The 12,511-nt window shown below is 38.9% G+C and overlaps 1 protein-coding gene across 1 annotated transcript; it reads right to left on the reverse strand.

Annotated features, from left to right (window-relative positions):
* Window positions 1–1,239: 1,239 nt before the first annotated feature.
* Window positions 1,240–9,165, reverse strand: ctdspl3 (CTD (carboxy-terminal domain, RNA polymerase II, polypeptide A) small phosphatase like 3). Its single transcript, XM_054603043.1, has 11 exons — window positions 8,868–9,165; window positions 7,232–7,355; window positions 6,992–7,132; window positions 6,153–6,261; window positions 5,811–5,922; window positions 4,874–4,960; window positions 4,110–4,172; window positions 3,714–3,793; window positions 3,048–3,174; window positions 2,579–2,674; window positions 1,240–1,742 (listed from the first exon to the last, which is right to left on the reverse strand). Exons 1-11 carry the CDS (start codon window positions 9,003–9,005, stop codon window positions 1,677–1,679), a joined length of 1,143 nt encoding a protein of 380 aa, XP_054459018.1. The 5' UTR covers window positions 9,006–9,165; the 3' UTR covers window positions 1,240–1,676.
* Window positions 9,166–12,511: the final 3,346 nt, after the last annotated feature.

A 12,511-nucleotide genomic window follows, 5' to 3' on the forward strand; every position in this document is an offset into this window, starting at 1 on the left:
ACAGGATGGCAGTGTGCAGAAAAGTCATACACAGTATGACTTTTCTGCACTGATTAAGTCCTGAATCTATTACTATTTTATTATTAGAATGAACTACAAGATCACATTTGTATTATTGATTAATGCCTGGTCAGATAATAATACAATTATAGGCCTATATAGTACATTCCTATTATTATGATTCCTAAAATAGTGCTTTATTAAGATTAGCTATTTTTCTATTATTTTCATATAATTCTGATTCTGTTTTAGGTCTGAAATGATTAGTCTATTAATAGCTTATTAATCAGCAGCTCATTTTTTAACGGCTTAATATTTTAAGTCAGTCATTTAATGTTAAAAAAGCATAAATCCAACATTTGCTGTAGATAAAGTACATGTGTGTATTGGACTACGAAAAATACTATTTGAACGAGTCACACTAGGCCACTTTTTATTAACAATTTATTAATTGAAGTAGTTAATTTATAGCTTTTTATTTTTGGTATCACTATATTCAAATAACATGTATAACTGTTCAATAAAGATTTGTTTGGCATTTCTGTATTATACTTATAAAACTTGAGTGATTATTATAATTTTTCTATCAACAAATTAAACCTTTTTGTCTTAATCTTTTTCTAGATTATCTATTAGAGATGCCAGTTTTAGATCAACTTTAGTTTCCAGTCTGCTGTCAAAAATGTGAGGCATGCAGATGACAGTTTTATATGATAGCAGTATTTCTTTATTAAAACTTTAAACTGTAATTTGTGACAGGGATCCCTCCTATTCAACACCTCTTTTCCCTTCCCTCTTCTAATCCCCGACACCCTGGTGTATCTTTCCTGCTGCACAGGAAGTGATTAGTTTTATTTGCTCAGCAGGAGGAACAGCATTCTTTTTTAGAGAAATAAAATATCTCCGCCACAGAAACCCCAGAGAAGATATCTGAAAGATAAACCATAACAAATACCTGACCTTTGATGAAACACTCCAGCAGACAGGATGTTGACCAGGATCAGGCAGTCCTGTGGAAAATGTATTATATCACAGTGACAGGATGACACATAAATGTGATTTCATTCTGCTGCAACACTGACAACATCCACAGCTGTGCACTTTATCATCTTCATTCTCCTCTGCATCACTCTGAAGAAGCTTTCATGAAAAACTGCTCACCTCACATGTTGAGAAACATCTAGTATTAAATCAAATACCATTTCAATAAACTGAAACAGATTATATGGGAAAGAAAGACAATATGACTTTATTTTCCGATTTATTATCGGGGATTTCATTGCATACAAAAAAAGCATTTCTAAAATATACAGAGATAACAGCAGATGATTAGCAATATAATCAATAAATTAAAAAGATCATGACTATAAACATTAGATTTCAATTTTCTTTCTTGTAAATATACACAAACACTGGGCAGCAGTTTATTGCCCTGTTGAATGAGTTTCGGAGAAACAAAGGTTTGGTGACGAACGACCAGCAGCATGTTTGAAATACCGATGTGCCGTCTTTTGAAGTCATCAGGGAGCAGAAAGGAGGGAGAGAAGGTCGCCACCGAGGTTAGCTAGTTCTTACTGGATTTTGCTTTTGGCCAAAGCATAAAGAAAGCAAAACATGAGCTGTGAAAGTCACAAAGTAGTTAAAGTGAGGGGGTGGGTGGGTGGGGGTGAGTCCTTTTAGTCCTCCGACAGCAGCCTGTGGAAGTGATCCTTCCTCTTCTTCAGCGACTCTCGAAAATCCTCCTGAAAAAACACAACGAGAGAAGTTGGAACTGAACGATGAAACCGGGGGAGGAACGACGGCAGATGCTGCAGCAGATAACCAGCTGTTTTATTCACAACTGAAATAAAAAAAACTGATTTACAAAAACAATCTGGTTCACACTATGGTGCTGAAACAAGTACAACGTGACAATGAAACACTCCAGCATATTAATCTTGCAAATACTTTTGATACTCTAGTACAGTTTAGGATTCAAAGTTTTTATTTTCCGATTTTGATTAAGATGTTCCAACTATGGATGTTTTCTAATATGATTATCGATCTGATACCAGTGCAGTCCTTCTCCAAAATCTTAAATCTGTAGGGCTGCAACTAACAATAACATTCATTATCCATCAATCAACAGATTTGTTTCTAAATTAATGGCTTTTTCCCCCCATACATTGGAGCTGCAACAATTAGTTGATTGGTGCGACTCTAATGATCTGTTACGCGGTTTCTGTGACATATGGAATTGAGTCGGTGGCTCGCTGTGGCTGAGTGAAGGCAAGTTGTACAGTTAACACCGAGATCAAGAAAAAACATTATTTAATACACAGTCACATTGTGATTGGTTTGACCCGATCGGTTTAATAAGGTCGGTATCCCTATTACTGATCCAGCGTATCAGATTAGTGCATCCCTACATATTTACCTTGTAATAATCAAATAACTTTACTTAAATCCCCATATTCATTCTAACTGTTGTGGCTCCAAGTGTTCTTATCCAAACAAAGACACCGAGGCAGCAATCTACAATCTGATACTTGGATGTAATATGTAAAAATCATAGAAGCTGATAAAATGACAGACATACCGCTGCAGACAGCTTCTCCATGTAGGGGACGAGCTTCTGGAGTTCTCTGTCCTCCGACACTCCGGACCAGCTCTTGATGGGAATGGTGTTCATCAGCTGCAAAAACACCAAAGACTTTAATGAATATAAACGTCGTAATTCTTGTCAAAGTGTAGCTGCAATAGATCGTCAGATCACCAACATGGAGAAATGTCTCTTACAAGTCTGACAAAAGAAAAAGAACAAAACATCAACAATAACTTTGATGTTATTAAAAAGATAAGTCTGATGAAAGTCTATATTTTTCTTATCGTCAACCCAGATAATATATTTGCATCCAGTGGGCTGAGGTAAGCACTGAGAGATGGACAAATAAGTTAATGAATTTGGTCTCTTCATTGGATGTGCTGATAATAACTGTAGAATATCACCATACAATAATGACACAGCATCACATTTTAAACCGGCATCCAAACATCTCAGTGCTTACATGGTACGGGTATGTGTGGGGTGCGTTGTCCAGAACAACCGTCTTGGCGAGATCCCTCCCGAGAATGCTGAGATCTTTGATGTAGTGGCCGAGAATGCAGGAACAGTCGTCCTGATACAGGCGGTGTCTGTAAGAGAAGTCATCAGCATGTTAAACAGTTCACACCGGTTTCTGTGAACCAAGCACTGACATTTGATAACATGTTATATGGATGATAGGCGCTCTAAATGAAAAGCAAAGTTTAAGGAATATGTCATGAACCAGGCAGCACACTAATTGTATAAACTTTCAGTGTGGGGATGTTGCACACACTGGCAGCTTTTTCTGAATTTTATGTCAAATTATGTCAGTTTACTGTCGATTATCTGTTCATCTTTATATCCCGTCTATCTGACATTAACAAGTCAAAAGCCAAATAGAAAAAATGATCTCTACTGTCATCACCATTATAATTCACTCTGGCTAACAGTCAGCTAAATCCCTCACACTGTCAAACATCACAGAGTGACCGACTAATAGTACGGCCACAAACAGACCATGTAACATTTCCAAACAGTGTCAGGAGGTCAGTGTTCTGGTCACAGACGGGTCAGCAGTGGACCAACACTCGCGATTGAGCAAAGGGTTTATGAAACACAAGTGGAAGCAGATCTTATGGAGACATACCGAAACAGTTTTCTCTGGGGGTCCAGGATGTCCAGTATCTTCTCAGCATATTCCTTCTTTGCACATGTGTAAACAAACAGCTGGAACAGAAACACAAACAGCAGCTGGAACCGATTGCACACAACTCCACGTAAACTACATTTAGTTTTCATTTATGTTCAGATAGAAAGAAAAATAAGATAAAAAAAGGTTTAAATATATTGGTTCAGATGAGAGAAAAAAAATGTAACTGAAAGGTTGGGCTGGCATTCTCCAATGTGAACTAGAAAAATAAATAAAATATGAGGTGAATAACTATTGCGGCAGAAAAAACAAACCGAGACTTCAGTCTAGAGCCAAATGCATCGTTAAAAGACCAGACAATTTAATTTGATAATAGATTAACTCAAACTATACCTCATAGATTTTGGCCATGGACTGTAGAAACTCTTTGACATGTGGCCGTAGGATCATGTACACCTGTTGATGAGGGGGAGGAGAGAGGATACAGAATTAAGAAACAAGCTTAGAAATACTCAGTTCCTATTCAATTATCTAAAACTGTCAACTAGTTCACTTAGTCCACACTACTACTTTTACATTTGAGCAAGTTTAGAACAAGACTCCTAAAACTTTCCATGAAATTTGTCTTCTTCAGTATATAGAGGAAGATTTTGGAGGATGATCTTTAGTATCAAGCCAGACCTTTTATTATTAAAGAGTAGTATAATACTCTGTTGTATTTTCTGTAACTAAGCAAGCAATCAACTTGCTGTTTACACTTGCACTTGCATGCCCAGTGTACGTGAAAGGTCATGTTATAGTTGTTTTCAGGCGGGTTAGTGTGAACAGAAATCATTTCAAAGACAATGCTGAAGCGTCAACGTGGACGGGGATTGTTGTCTTTTTAAAACACTGTTTCAAAAAAGAAACGTATAAGTGTGGCTGTAGCCTAAAAACAACCTTTAATCACTGATTACTGAATGAAATAAGAGACAACATGGTGGAGATGAGTGTGTTATTGTTAGTTCTGGTATTTCTCCACATTAAGACTAGATTTCATCATATCTTCTGCTTCTGAAGATATGACACTGTAAGAATTGGTCTTTTCACTCTTTTTTTCCACCTGGGGTTGTCTGATCAGTGTGCTTGAGATTCAGAAACGTTCAGTGAGTGCTCACCTTGTACTGATGGTCCTGGAAAGCTGTGTGGAACGTGTACTCTGCTTCCTCGATCACATTCAGGGAGCTGAACATTAGGGTCTCCTCCTACAAGGACATGGATCAATGTGACTGAGTTACAGAAAAATGATAGTGTGGACTTTGAGTAAAGATTAATTTGTCAAAGTTCAAGTGTCCAAGTATTTGGACTGTGACATATTCCATTTCTTTGCTTTGAGAACCTCTTTGGTTGTTTCTAGTATCTTATGGGTCATTATCCATCTGCTCTGTGCAGCGCCGTCCAATCAGTGTTACCAGTGGTTTGCACCTTGTCGGAAACCCTCTATATTCAGATTCATGACGGCTTGTCTTTATTGTAAACTTTGACAATGACACGTCTACCTCCTCCAGACTATTCTTGACTTCGGTAGATGTTATGAAGGGGGTTTCTTCACCAAGGAAAGAATTCTGTGATTATCCACTAGATGTTGTCTGCGTTCTTCCTGGCCTTTTGGCGTTTGTGATCTTGCCAGTGCATTCTTTCTTTATAAAAATATACCAAACTGTTCCTAATGTTTCTGCTATCTGCCTGATGTGTGTAGTATCTTCAGCCTAATAATGGCCTCCTTTACTTGCACTGACCCCTCTTTGGTCCGCCACACCAGGCCATGAAATTCGTCAGATAGTTATTCAATCACTTCAGAAAACCGGGCGGATTTGGTTAAAATGGTTCCAATTCCTGAATGGTTAAAGTTATATTTTTGTTATAACCATTGAAATATAGCTTAAAGTCTTTACTTCAGCAATATATTTACCGCTTCATTTCAAATCCATTGTGGTCATGTAAAGAGGCAAATTAAGAAAAATTGTGTCCCCGTCCAAATACTTACGGCCCTGACTGTATCTGACTTGTTGTGCCCATGTGTGAAAATAGGATGCTCCAGAAGATTAAACTCACCAGGTCGACCACCAGCGTGGCCTCTGGTGTGCTCCTGGTCTTGGGTGGAATATCTCTGAGTTGGGGTTGGGAATGCTGAGAATGCGACGGTATGTTCTTGATGAACGTGAAGCTGGGGGGAAAAAAAATGCTCTTAGAAATAGAAAAAAAATCACTAACAACATTAATTAAATAAAAGAGCAACACTCACATAAAAACACTGGTACATTTTTATTTAGAGTACCAGTCTCTGCTAACTTTCCTGATATGAAAAAGTATATCACGATATAATCTAGTAGGGATGTTAAATTCCCATCAAATTAACGTGAAGGAGTATACCTCTGAAAGCGGCTTCATACTTACGGATTGAAGATATCATCCTCCTCTTCTCCAGCCAGAAGGTCAATGGAGCCAAAACCAAACACGCCTTGTTCTGGGCTCATCAACACTTTGTCTCCAGCACGCTTCACATCTGGACAGAATAAAAAACAAAACGTATAAACTGTAAGCAACACAAGTCTGTTCATCTTTGAGAAACCAGGAAAATGTATCACTTCCAGCTAATGTTTGCCATATTTGATAAACTACACATTGTCTTTATGACGGGAAGTTTTTGAGTACTTTGTTCCTGTCTGTTCTCAGGGTTAATGGACTCCTCATTAATTATGTCAAAATGTAATATTATCAAAAGGAATGACCAAAGCAGAAAGAAATCCCAGCTAGGTAAACTAAGTCTTGTTTTTCTTCAAATGTTTTAGCTGCACCCGGATGCAATAGGAACCTCGCACCTAATGCAAAGAAGGGAGTGGCAAGGACTTATACTGTATCTCAATTATAACAAGACACTGAGTCACTAGCAATAAAATAAATACCATTGTCAGCTCACCACATTAATGGCTGCTGAGCATTTAAATGGGCTCACGATGTTCTTTCAAATTTATGCACCCAGGGTGGGAATTTACAACAAGCCACGAGAAAAACAACTGGTTCATTTATACCATGGTTGGTAAGTGAGTTTACTTAAGCAGCAAGTGAATGGTAAAGCAGTGATAGTGACAAGAACATTTTTACTCTCCCAGAACATTAAATTAAATATATGGAGGGACTGTTTTGAGGCCTTGCATGTATGTAAGTTCAGTTTGAATAAGGCACTACAACCCCTATGAAGAACAGAGAATTGCAGTGACAATAGCTGTACTCACTCTCTTTGGTGGGCGTGAGGAAACGCACGATGGGCGAGTAGATGTTTCGGGCTGTTGTATTGCGAGGAGACACTGGGTCGATCTCTGAGAGGATGCGCTCATGACGCAGGATGGGCCTGATCGGAGTCTTGAATGCCAAATCTAGACCAGAAGAAGACGATCAGTCAGAAAATATAAAAAGAAGAGCAGTGGACAGTTTAATGAATTCATATTCATGAAAAACACATATTAAAAACATACCAGTTTCTCTGTCATCAACAGCGATGGCTCTCTTCCTTGCCCGGCCACGGGGCAGTGGTCGCCTCGTCATTGTTGGAATTTCGTCATCTGAGTGGTGGGAGTCATTAGCCAAGATCCCTTTGTCCTACAAAGTATAAAGATTTGTTTATTTAAGTCAGTTATGAAAACTAGAAGTGGGATTGTAACCACATATTAAATGGCCAAAATACCAAACACCACCACAATTGTTGCACAAAGTAACCCGAATTATTGTTTTCGTAGTAACTTGCCTCTGCACTATACTTTTGCTCTGGTTTATGCTTTGAGATGCTTGTTTAAGAAAGGAGATGCACTTATGACTTCTGGTGACTAGTAGTTCTCTTGAATACCTATGTTGAATACACTTCCTGTAAGTCGCTTTGGATAAAAGCGTCTGCTAAATGACTGTAATGTAATGTAATGTATTACCAACAAGGTTATATAATGGCGTATCAACAATGCATCAGGATACTGGTTCCCAGGAACTTGTATGCATTATGTAGCAACAGACGCTGTGCCTCATCTGTGAACTATATGATCCTGTGTATCTGTTTTTGATAAGCGTATTTCTTAAATTCTGCAACAGTCATAACAAAGGAAATGACCACATGTGAGACATTAACAGAATGTCCCAAGATAGCAAGCTGCGGTGTGTAAACAGTCTGTATGCATGTGTCTGATGACCTACTTTTACCAGGAGCCTCTCAAATGCAATTGGGCTGTTTAATCCTCTGCTGCAGCATTAATCCACTGTCAGACAGCATGTCATACAGCTGCATATCTGAACCTTATGTGGGAGCATCACAGGGGTAGACACTAGGGTCTGATGTACAGTACCAGTCAAAAGTTTGGACACCCCTTCTCATTCAATGTTTTTTCTTTATTTTTAAAGAATTTAAAGAATTATTTCTACATTGTAGATTAATATTGATTCAATGTTTTTTCTTTATTTTTAAAGAATTTAAAGAATTATTTCTACATTGTAGATTAATATTGAAGACATCCACACTATGAAGGAACACATATGGAATTATGTGGTAAACAAACAAATGCTCAACAAACCAGAATATGTTTTATATTTTAGATTCTTCAAAGTAGTTGAATGAGAAGGTGTGTCCAAACTTTTTGACTGGTACTGTACAGTCTATATGTTGTGGTCTTGCCTCGTCCACTACCTCCTGCTGACACTGTCCACCTGGTACCACAGGGTCCGGGCTGACATGGTCTTACCTGCGAGGCGCGCTCATGTGTACACAAGCACGCGCGGCCGGACCGGCTATGTCAACAAAGCACAGAGAAGTTCAGATAAACAAAACAATAACAAAACACGGAGGGAGGGTGAGTTCACTCTCTGCTGGCTGGACATGAGCTACCTTATTATAACTTTCACCAGTTAATAGTTGATCTATACTCATGTTCAGCGTGCAGCACTACACTGGCAACACTGTGGCTTAGTTAGCCATGCCATGCTAACAAAGCTAACCACGTCCGTAGCACCACCACCACCACCACCACTACGACCACTACACCCGTCGTCTACACGTCTCACTAACACCTGTTCGTATATTACACGGTCACTGGTCGATGCAGTCATCTTAGCTGGTGGTCAGTGTGTTACCTCGGGCTGGAGAGGGCTCTCGGTCCCGGAGGAGCCCGTCCTCCTCGGCGTCGCTTTGCTGAGCCGTCGGAGGCTCCGCGGCGTCTCCGAGCAGGATGTGGATGAAGCGTCCACGGTTCTCTGAGACCTGAGCCTCATTGTTCTTCTTTGAGTTGGACCCGTACAAACATCGACCCACGAACCAGTCCGCTGTGCCGAAGCTGATATCTGTATGTCCTTTGGTTTGGTTTGGTTTGGTTCGGTTTGTCTCCTTGTTTCCGTCGCTGCTTCGGTCCGCGTAGCTCCGCCCCTCTCCTCCCTGTGGCTTCTCGAATCGTTTAAATCTGCCGGGGTGCGATAGGTTCACCCGCCGCGGACACGATTATTGGGCGGTGCTTCAGAAAGCCCCAGCGTCCCACGTTGACGCTGGGGCTTTCTGAAGCACCGCCCGATAATCTAGTCACGTTGCATGTCAGGTATCATCGACGGAACCGACACAGAGACTTGGTTTTAAATGCAAATTTACTTCAAAATCTCTTTTATTTCAAATGGATAAAATGGATTAACATGTCAGTGAAAAGACCAGTGAAAATCCTACATCAAATTTTAATAATTGACAAAAAGTGTTATCTCCAGTAGACTATTGTCAATAGAAACTTTGTACTGCACTTACCTATAGTGTGAACCAAAAGTTGGCTTATATCAACAAAGACTTATTATATAAATTATTCAGACCATTTAGCTATTTTGGCAGTGGTGGAAAGTATAATTACACTTACTTAAATACTGTTGGCCTACTTAAGTACAATTTTGAGGTACTTTTAGTATTTCCATTTTTGGCTACTTCATACTTCAAGTCCACTGTAATTTAAGGGCATTATTGTACTTGTGAATACATTAAACTATAAGACAATTAAAATAATAAGTTAATAAAGAGAACTTGTGAATTCACCGTAAAATTGACTCCCTCTTTATGATTTTGAGCTGTAAGTACTTGTGGTGCCAGCATTGATATAATAAACACATTTTAAACAAAGACTTAGTAGAGCTTTCCCTTAAAAAGTATGGAGCACATTTCAGATAACCTATCTAGGATACATTAAAAAAAACCATCACAAACTCTGGTTACATTTAAGAAAGGTGATATTTTATTAATTTCAGATTCAAAATAAAAGTATTCACACAAACACATATTGAGTAAATAGACAAGAATAGCTCTTCACCCTTCAAAAACAAAGAAAACAAAAACATTTCCCGCCGCCACTTCACTGTTTCTGTGGTTACCGGTAGACATCCCATTCATTAAAAAAATCTAATCATTTATAGAAAAAGAAGGAATAAGCACACATTTAAAAAAAGAGACTGAAAAGCCACTCCTAGTACTAACAGTGGTACTTGCACTTGTTGTAATACTAAATAGTAGCTGTTGAGCTGGAGGTTCCCTGTTGTTGATGCTCAAATAAACCTGTAACACAGAGAGAGAATCAGAGCGACGGAGAAAGACACCCCAGAGTCCAAAATTAACCTCTCCTTGCCAGTGTGATAAATATATCTGCTGAGAATATTTGTATTTGTTTCCAGTCGAGATAATGATATATATATATACACCACTACACTTTCAATTAAATATAAGCTCATGTGATAGTAACTAATCTAGTACTAAACAATACTGGTATGTTGGAGTACATTTCAGACTCTGGAGCTCACTGTCACGTCCTCTTTGTGTACCCACTAAACTGTAACTTGAACTGGGTTAAATACATCAAACTGGAGGTAGAGGTAGATTTTCCTGAGAACTTGTAAGAGACAAGAGCCTTGTTTCAGTTCTGAAGTTAACTTGTAGACATGTGAGGCCAACACGCACTTCACATGCATCCGTAAAATCATCATCATCATCATCATCATCATCATCATCACTATCGCTTTATTAATGATTCTGCTCTTAATGTAATCTCTGTGTGCCGGGGTTGCTACAGCATATCCAAAAAAGCAAAGAAAAAGCAAAAAACAATATGAACATGATATAATTCATAGCTCAAAACAGCCATATTTCGGATATATTCTATCTAATGAATCTTTGTAAAACAGGTTAATTTATACAACAATTGTCACAGCAGAAGGCATCTTGTTATTTCTCATTTTCCTTGTCCACAGTCTCCTTGATGGAGGGAAAGTCAGTGGTGAAGTTCAGTCAAAAGCCCATAAACCCCACATGCACCTTAACCTGTACATTTTAAAGAATTTCCATGTCAGCAACACGTGAACAGGAGTCGGAGTCAATTTTCCAAGCAAGACACTCTGGATCTAGTAAGGTTTCAAGTGGTTCTTTAGCTACGGCTCTGGTGGGAGTGAAAGCAGCAATGTTTCAAGGTAAAACGTTTGAATGTTATAGCACAGAGCAAGCAAGCCAAACACAAGAGACACTGAGGGTTTGTGCTGATTGGGAGTCCGCCCCTGAAAATCACTTCATTTACTTCCTTCCTTGTGAGGAAATCAAACTCCAAGACAAAAAAAAAAAAAGCATTAAAAATGTGATAAAAACGAGTTGAGATAAGTCATTGTTTTCCAATCTGTACAACAGGACATGAATGCCTCAAACAAGCATAATTTAGAAAAATCAAACCAAGATTTAAAACTGCACTACCACACAACATTAATGTAACTTCGACGGGAAAAAAAGCAGAGATAACTGCTGACACAAAGTCTTGATTGAGCATCGTCTATCTCATGAAGGAAAACAAAGCGGCTACCGACACATAAAAAGAAGCTGGTAGCAATCAGAAAAAAAATACCTGTCTGAACCAAAAACCTGCTAGAAACTCTTCTAAAAGCTCAGAACAACCTCTGGTTTCATACAGAGTTAAGACTGATACAGTTTTCACAGCTACATTGCTCTAATGTTTCTTTAAATATGGAGGAACCTGCTGGACCACAGCTACAGAGAAACAACCAGGACAGGAGGTTTGATTATTGATTGTTTACTGTTTTTAATAAGTAAATAAATCCTGTAAGTGAATGCATCTAACAGAGTTTGAGTCTGGAATCAGTGGAGGATTTTAATGTCCCATGATGATCTAAAGAGGAACAAGGAACAAACTCTGGAAACACTGGAAGAAATTGAACACTGAACGCTCATTTGTTTGCAATAAATGCTCAGATTGAAGGACACTAAATGTTTGCAGTCGTAGCTCCTATCTATTTGCATCTCCATTTAGGGAATCTGAACCGATTGTGCATTCCCCTTGCATATCTGATCGTCTGTGGTCATTACAATCTCTTTCATACTCAAAGTCGTTGTGAACCTGCATCAGCAACATTTTGATGAGGTTTTCCTGCTCGCACAAAACCTTCAACAGTCTGTCGTGGCCAAAGCAAAGCAAACTGCTTTATTAGTTCTTGAGGTAGAAACGATGCTCGATTGAGGTGGAAGAGATGTCCCTTCCACCTCAATCAGTGTTTGGAGGTACACAGTGTTGTCGTTATGTCTCCTGATTGTCGCTACCACGCAATTAAAAAACCTTCCCTGAAGAGAGCGAGAGAGCTGCAGTACCTCCACTGTTCAAATGCAAATATCTCACAAGCCGGTCGATAGATGTATACGATAAACATGGATCCATTGAAGGGGGCAGGTGCTTGAATGTTGCCTCAGGGGCCAATAGGTCACA

Source organism: Anoplopoma fimbria, chromosome 8, assembly GCF_027596085.1.
Source record: "Anoplopoma fimbria isolate UVic2021 breed Golden Eagle Sablefish chromosome 8, Afim_UVic_2022, whole genome shotgun sequence".
Lineage (NCBI taxonomy): Eukaryota > Metazoa > Chordata > Actinopteri > Perciformes > Anoplopomatidae > Anoplopoma > Anoplopoma fimbria.